The sequence below is a fragment of the Carex rostrata genome, chromosome 26 (assembly GCF_964058835.1).
Source record: "Carex rostrata chromosome 26, lpCarRost1.2, whole genome shotgun sequence".
Lineage (NCBI taxonomy): Eukaryota > Viridiplantae > Streptophyta > Magnoliopsida > Poales > Cyperaceae > Carex > Carex rostrata.
Genome location: NC_135943.1, coordinates 5,911,963 through 5,919,604, shown reverse-complemented (window position 1 = coordinate 5,919,604; position 7,642 = coordinate 5,911,963). Strand labels below are relative to the sequence as shown.

At 35.9% G+C, this 7,642-nt stretch overlaps 1 protein-coding gene and 1 long non-coding RNA gene across 2 annotated transcripts; one reads left to right on the top strand and one right to left on the bottom strand.

The window, feature by feature from the left end:
- Nucleotides 1–1,346: 1,346 nt before the first annotated feature.
- Nucleotides 1,347–3,009, bottom strand: LOC144544595 (uncharacterized). Its single transcript, XR_013508266.1, has 2 exons — nucleotides 2,551–3,009; nucleotides 1,347–1,616 (listed from the first exon to the last, which is right to left on the bottom strand). It is a non-coding gene; the product is annotated as an uncharacterized LOC144544595 (long non-coding RNA).
- A 112-nt stretch (nucleotides 3,010–3,121) lies between these two features.
- Nucleotides 3,122–4,741, top strand: LOC144544594 (Transducin/WD40 repeat-like superfamily protein). The gene is made up of 2 exons (XM_078293125.1): nucleotides 3,122–3,598; nucleotides 4,013–4,741. Exons 1-2 carry the CDS (start codon nucleotides 3,235–3,237, stop codon nucleotides 4,717–4,719), a joined length of 1,071 nt encoding a protein of 356 aa, XP_078149251.1. The 5' UTR covers nucleotides 3,122–3,234; the 3' UTR covers nucleotides 4,720–4,741.
- Nucleotides 4,742–7,642: the final 2,901 nt, after the last annotated feature.

Sequence of the window (7,642 nt, the reverse complement as noted above, 5' to 3'; positions counted from 1 at the left end):
TGAAATTTCAGGACAAGGAGTTACTAAACGAGAGCCGCTCTTAGGCGGGATCCGTTGAAAAAGTATAGCCACGTCAGTGATCCGTGCGATTACATCTGATTGGCTCCCTGGCCTAGCTCTCTCTGTTTTGTTGAATCATGGCCATTCTATACTTATCAGACGGCTTTGACATTTGCCCTTTTACTGATGACATAATATATACAGCAATACATATAAAAAAAAATCAAAAAATTATTTTTATTTTTCTTACATCTTTTATTGCCAGATAATACCTATCAATATAATTTTGAGTGACTTTCATCATTATATGTCCTTTGAAATTTAGAAAACTTTTTCGGACCGTTCGTTTTCACGCGGAAAATCAACGGTCGATCTGTAACAAAATCATTCCAAATCTATTTTACAATGATCAAGATACAACATTAAATGTAACCAACATAAAAGTTTGCAAGTTTGGTTGTGTATGAGCTTTGATCCAACGAGAATTGCTCACGGCCATACGATTCTTCAATTTTCGATCAACTAGATGGAATGGTAAATCAAAATAAAATTTTACGAAACATAAACTCTTGTGTGGTGAGTTAATGAAGACGCAAGGTGATATGTCGTCCGTTGGTCGATCGGGACCGTTGAAATCGAAGAGCACTTCATTTATTGTCTTCCAACCAATTTTGATAAAATTTTATTTTGATTTACCATTCCATCTAGTTGATCGAAAATTGAAGAATCGTATGGCCGTGAGCAATTCTCGTTGGATCAAAGCTCATACACAACCAAACTTGCAAACTTTTATGTTGGTTAGGTATAATGTTGTCTCTTGATCATTTCAAAATTATTTTGAAATTATTTTATTGCAAATCGACCCTTGATCGCTAGTACGAAAATAAACGCTCCACATTATTTACAAATGTGATCATATAAAATGTAATTGTAAGCGTGATTTTGTCATAAAAAATGCAAAAACTTAGAAAATATATTTTAGTAATTTTTCAAATTATTTGATGCCTACATTTACTCTTTACAACTTTTATAATATTTTTCAAAATAAATATGCTACGATTTTAAAGAATCACAAGCGATTCCACATCCAACCCTTCAGTTATTTTGAAATATGTGCAAAGATAATAATTATTGTTGAGATTCGTGTATTCTAAAATATTAAGGATGGGATGCCTTCGTTGCAGGGTGCCTGTGATTCTTATATGCCAAAAAAAATATATGCATAATTCTTCTTTTATGCTAAAAAATATAAAATAGGCGGTAAATTGGCAGTAAATTGGGAGCTAAAATAAAATCAATATCAATATCATTTGTTTCATCCCAAAAGATACAAAATAGGCAGTACATTGGGAGCTAAAATAAAATCAACCTTAGTTTCATCATTTGTTTTCATAGATCAATATCATTCTTTAATCACAAAAATAAAATCTTCTAAAAAAATGCATTGTAAGAACTAAGAAGTACAATCCAGATTCACTTTTAAGTAAATATGAACCGTTTCATTAACCAAGAAATAAAGCACACTGACATCCTGTTTCATTGACCTGACAGTTGACCCACCTACGTGTTCTCCAAGCAACTTCGAGTCTGACCACCTTCTTTCGTTTGGCAAGTATCTGAAAGAAGTACATAATTGTCAACCAAATTTAGCCTGCATGATTCCTTTTTGTGAAATTATGCAAAAATTAAGCCCCAATTTAGCTGCCGTTTATTATAAGCTATGAAATTAAGCAACAGCAATCAATAGCACCAGAACAATATGATAAGCTTTTCCAAAATGGGAAAAAGTGTCCATTTAAGAGTAACAGGGTTCAATTCGAGATCAGCTTGCACAATTTTACATGCAAATTAGAAATATAAATATTCTGTTAGAAGTTCTTCACTAGAAAAACCCAAACCTAGTTAGTCGAACAGTACCGTCTTCACAGCCTGTTGCCACCAAGGCACAAGGGGTAGAATTAATATAGTGACAAGAAAAGAAAATTAGTTAATGAATGACTATTTACAATTTGTACAATCTTTGCATGCTATATCTGCACCAAAGCATTGCTTAATTCTAGCTCTCTATTTAGTTAAAAAATGTTTCCCTTCTACCAGCTAATATCGTACCAGTATTCTGTATTCATCACTATATGCCCACGAATACCCATCTAGCAGAATATATAAAACCAGTTACTACTGGTACCGTACCAGCATACAACCCAGCTATTATAATCCAGGTAGCACACATAAATTACAAACCTATTACAAATTGCGGTTCCCTTCCACTGTGATATCCAATTTGCCAAAGTTTGAGGTCTCTATCTAAATCAGCTACATGGGAGAAATAGATTTGTGCAAGCTCAGAGTATGTTTTAGTTCCCTTAGATCTCTTTGTGTTCAAATTACATCTAGTTTGCGATCCAATTGAACTGCTAGTATCCCCAAGCATACAAGGAACCAGTTTCAATAAATGATTGTCATTCTTCTTCAATCATACTGGGTTTATTTGGGTTAGAGAAAAGCTTATCAGGTCGGAGAGGGGAGATATCGGATTGAGAAGGCATTTACCTGGAAGAAGAGGAGACAGACAGAGGAGGAGAGACGACGGAGATAGGCCGAGCGGAGGCAGCGGAGATAAGCCGAGCGGAGACTGCCGTCGCTTCTCCGAGCGGAGACGGCGGAGAGGCGAGCAGAGACTGCCGTCGCGTCGCGTCCAGAGAGAGCCGTCGCTAGTGTCGGTAACAAGGCTTGGACGGCACGGCCGTCTCCACCTTGCCTCCGAGCCTCAAGAATCGCTAGCACACCACCCACTCAAGAACAGAAAAAGGGTGATTTTTCTTTGAATCGGAGAGAAGCTAGGGAGATTGAGAGAGGATGCCATGGCAGATCGCGAGAGAGAGGGTTTAGGTCTGAGATCGCATCGTGTGAGAGAAGATTAGGTCCGGCGTTTTTTTTTTTTTTTCAAAAATGAGAGGACATAAAATTACCTTTTTAACCTTCTGACAATAAATTGGACTCAATTTCTCCGATAGTGAGAAACAATCTGAACCGTTTGATCAATAAGAAATGAACGGTCCTAATTAAAACGTTTCCACAGAAGCATTTGCCATAAAGAAATTCGAGCCCTAACGCTGCTCAGGGTCCGGTCCACAATTCCTTCCTCGGTTTTCCCCCTGACGCCGCTCTCCAGCCACCAGTGGGGTTGCTCCTCTCTCTTCCACCTTATATCCCCTCTCTGTCTCATTGGATGCCATGGAGATCGCATCATGCTACCTAGAAGGAAATGCAGACGCGGTTGAGTTCTGCCCCCACGAGCCTTTCCACCACATTTTGGCATCTGCAACTTACACTTTACAAGAGAAAGCTGGAGCTGAAAGTCACAGAGCCGGTAGCATTTCCCTTTTCGCTTGTTCTTCTTCTAGTGATGTCGATGCAGCAAGAACTACGGGCCTTCAGTTGTTGTGTCATGAAGAAACACCCGGTATTTTTGACATTAAATGGAGTCCTGTTAAAGATGAGGTCAATAGTACATCCCACCCCTTGCTAGCTCTTGCTGATGCCGATGGATGCTTGACTGTTCGCAAATTGCAAACTGATGTCGGAAACGAGGTTGAAGGTAATTTGAACTTTATAATAACAAATATTTCTATTTTTTATAATCAAACTTCTTTTTAGCCTAGCTGTATTGCCATGATTGATTACATTTAGAAATCCTTGTATAAATACCAAGTGCAACAGGCAACTATTTTGTGCCGATAGATGATTGTCGGTGGTCTACCAGTTGGATCCAGACATAAACAGGTGGAAGAGAGAATAATTTTGATTGTTATACCAAATAGATTAGATCTAGTCCATAAAAGTGAGCAAGTATTGTAGTTCTGATTATCATACCAAATTGATTATTGGGTGTACCAGTACATAAGAAACATGCATAGCAAATGTGGCTGATAGATACAAGTCCTGTTTCTGAAAGCAACTTTGTAATTAAGAAAAAAAATCATTGATTTAACATTGAAATATGAAAATGCAGGGATTAATTTTGAGGAGCTTATGAATGTAAATATCAGTTCATCCATGTGTCTCTATGTCGACTGGAGACGATCTGGCGACTCTCTGTCAGTATCCCTTTCAGATGGTTCAATATCTATAATTTCTTTCACAGAAGCTGAATTGAAAGTATCCCAATCATGGGTAGCACATGATTTTGAAGCATGGACCACCAATTTTGACATATTTAATCCACACCTGTTATATAGCGGGTCTGATGATTGCCGCTTCTGCTGCTGGGACACCCGTCAGGATCCATCAGTACCAGTGTTTCGAAACTCCAAGTCGCACACAATGGGAGTTTGTTGCGTTTCTCAGAGCACATTCAACCCCAACATGTTATTAACTGGGAGCTATGACGAGTCACTTAGGGTTTGGGACATAAGGTCGGCCTCGAAACCTCTAACTGATAAGTCGATATGTTTAGGCGGGGGTGTTTGGAGAATAAAACCTCATCCATGTATTTCTGATATAGTAATTGCGGCTTGTATGCACAATGGATTCTCAGTTGTAAGTGTAGGAGGAGAAGAGGCTGTTGTACTGGAGAGATATGAAAAGCACGGGTCGTTGGCTTATGGGGTTGATTGGATGAAGGGAGAGAATGCAAGAAATGGTTCGATTGTTTCCTCTTGTTCGTTTTATGACCGACTTCTTAGAGCGTGGCAACCCCAGTGTCTTGCAAAATCATAATGGATAAGTTGAAATTGAATGAGCTCGGCCAGTGTAAGCTCGGAGTAGAATTTAAAAGTTTTTTTTTGCAAAATCCTTTCCGTTGAAGCATATCGGGTATCAAATGCATTGTAAGCAGCAGCTCTAATTAGAATTCACAACCAAATCTGAGTGAGAATTTCAGGCTGTTGGTCTTTATCATATATTATTTTGGGTTTAGACTTGACAGGATGCAGAAACTCTAAACACAAATCCTTTTCTAGATAATTGTTGAGATTTTTTATTTAGTGATGAGGGCAACATACCATGTTCTCTTCACAAATTTCAAAATATTGCCTCTAATTTTAAGGGCCTTTTTTGTTTAACCTTCACCCTGTGCTGGAAAAAGAAAAAGAAAAAAACCATATATTTTTTTTCACATAGATACCTTTTCTAGATAATTGTTGAGATTTTCACATAAACACTTTTTTATCACTTAAACTGCAATTGGGGAAATTCAGACTATTCAGTGCATTATCTGGCGCGTCATTAGCACTAACAAAATTTAAGGTTTCCTTTCTTAGTGATGGCGTCTTTTTGCCTTAAACATTGTACTATTAGATCCCACTTTGGGTATGGCAGTGGCAAAGCCCCCCCACAAGTAGTGGTACGCATCCCTTTTCTCTGAGTGGGAGCAGTTGCTCCACCACAATGTGTTTTTTTATTTTATTTTTTACTTATACTAGGTTACTTATTTGGATGATTGATTTTTGATAAGAACATAAAATATATAATATGGTACAATGGATTATGCATCAAAAATGAATTCAAAGTGTGCAGTTATTTTTTACTTTCCAGCTGTGCTCTGTATCAGACTCCATGAAGATAAGTTTTATATGATGGGTAATTTAAAGCCGCTGTTAATAATCGGCATCAAGTTGTAATTTTAAGAGAATAAAATATAAGTGGATGATTAGTGAAAGGTAAAGTTTTAGATAAGAATAATGCGGTAGGGAGCATTGATCAAATGTACCATTGTTAGTATGCCTCAATTATAATATTTTAATTCATGGCTTATTTATATGATGCGGAATTCAATTACACTATTTTATGGTGATACATCTTGACACTGTATGTTTATAAATTATTTTTATGATTTCAAACTCAAAAAGTCGATTCAAACCGTTAACATGATCTCCATATTAAAATGTACTTGGACACCGAATTTTAATTTTTTGTATTTTTTTAGTATTTATTAAGATGTGTACAAAAATATTTTCAGACAATTCTAAACTATTGAAAGATAGCAATTTTCGAAAATTCTAAATAAATAGTAAAAAATTCTCAAAAAATATAAAATTTGGCCTCCAAACACATTTTAATATAGATATTATGTTGAACTGTTTGAATTTTAAAATCATAAAAATAACTTATAAACATATGGTGGTCAAAATAAAGTGATGTAATTGAATCCTCCTCTATTAATAATAATCATTCTAAATACCTTTAAACTATGCAACATACTTTGCTTTGCTTACAAGACTAACACACAATTACAAAACACCACGAGCGTAGTAATTATTTCACGGGACTAAAGATGTTTTGTTTTCTTACTCAACCCATGGCTAATTATAGATTCCTATCACACGCCTAAACACTCTTGATTTTATTATTGCTTGCACTTCACTTATCCTTGTTTGACATCGAAAATATCAAGAGCTCATACAATACTTTAATACCTTGTTTGAATGGAGAGTAGAGGAAGGGAGAGAATGGAAATAAAAGAAATTTTTTCATCAAATCGTGTTTGATTGATAAAATTATGTCGGAGGTGAAGGGTACGTACAGGTGGTGAAAGATTTAACCTTATATTATTGTAATTAATAAAATCGGTTTCCCTCTCAATTTGAGGTGTAACAGATGAAAATAAATTTTGTTGCAAATATTTTTATAAAAAGTAACACAAACACCCAACCCTATATCTTACCTATATAATTCTCATACAAATTTTTTGTCACAATCCTACAACAGTCACCGAATTTCTCATTAACCTTTTAAATTTTAATCAATCAAACAAAAAATAAGACGGAAATGAAAGTTAAACTTATTTTCCCTCATTAATCATTCAAATACGAAGAGATTAAATATGTTAATCTTTCTTTCTATTCCATTCCATTCCCTTCTATTCTTCACCTCCACTTCCTTCCTTTACTCTCCATTCAAATAGGGTGTAAGGGGAAAGTATGCAACAGAAAAAGGTAGCAAAAGCATGTCCCAGTGGAATACATATTTGTTTTATTTTTTACGCTCAGTGGTCACAGCATATTGAATTTAGTTTTTTTGTTTAATAATGAAAAAGTGCTTTTCTCCAGCCATTTAAAGGCCGCTAGTACACATTCTTTCTGCTTCACCTCTCTCTCTTTCTAAGATTGCCAGAGAGGTAGAGAGAATGGATAATGATGCGTGGCAAGATCAACTACACACCTCTTAAAAGGTAGAAATTGGAGAGGAGAGGTGAGGAGAAAATAAAACTGATACCATGTTTCTGTTTTAAGTCATCTCTTCACCCCCTCTCCAGTCTCCAGTAACAAACAGTTTGTCATGTGAGATTTCAAGCTCCAGTCATGGCAAACCGGCAAGTCAATCTACGGCAAGTGGTGAGCTCCTTATCAGGGTTTCACTATCCCCTTTTCATTTTCACTTGATTCCTTGTAAGATAAACAAATAAATAAATCATATGTGATGATATGGTCCTGGTGATAGAAAGGATCTCTTTACTTATAAGTGTTTGTGTTGTTCTCTAATGGCGGTTGTGTACTGATTATGCTTTGTTATTGTTCTATCTATTGTGTGCCTTCCTGTGCAAATTGTATTTTTCTTTTTTCTAATATATTATATTCATAGCAAACATATTTAACAAATGACAAAATTAAACTATGTTGAAATAATTAAATGCATTGTGTTG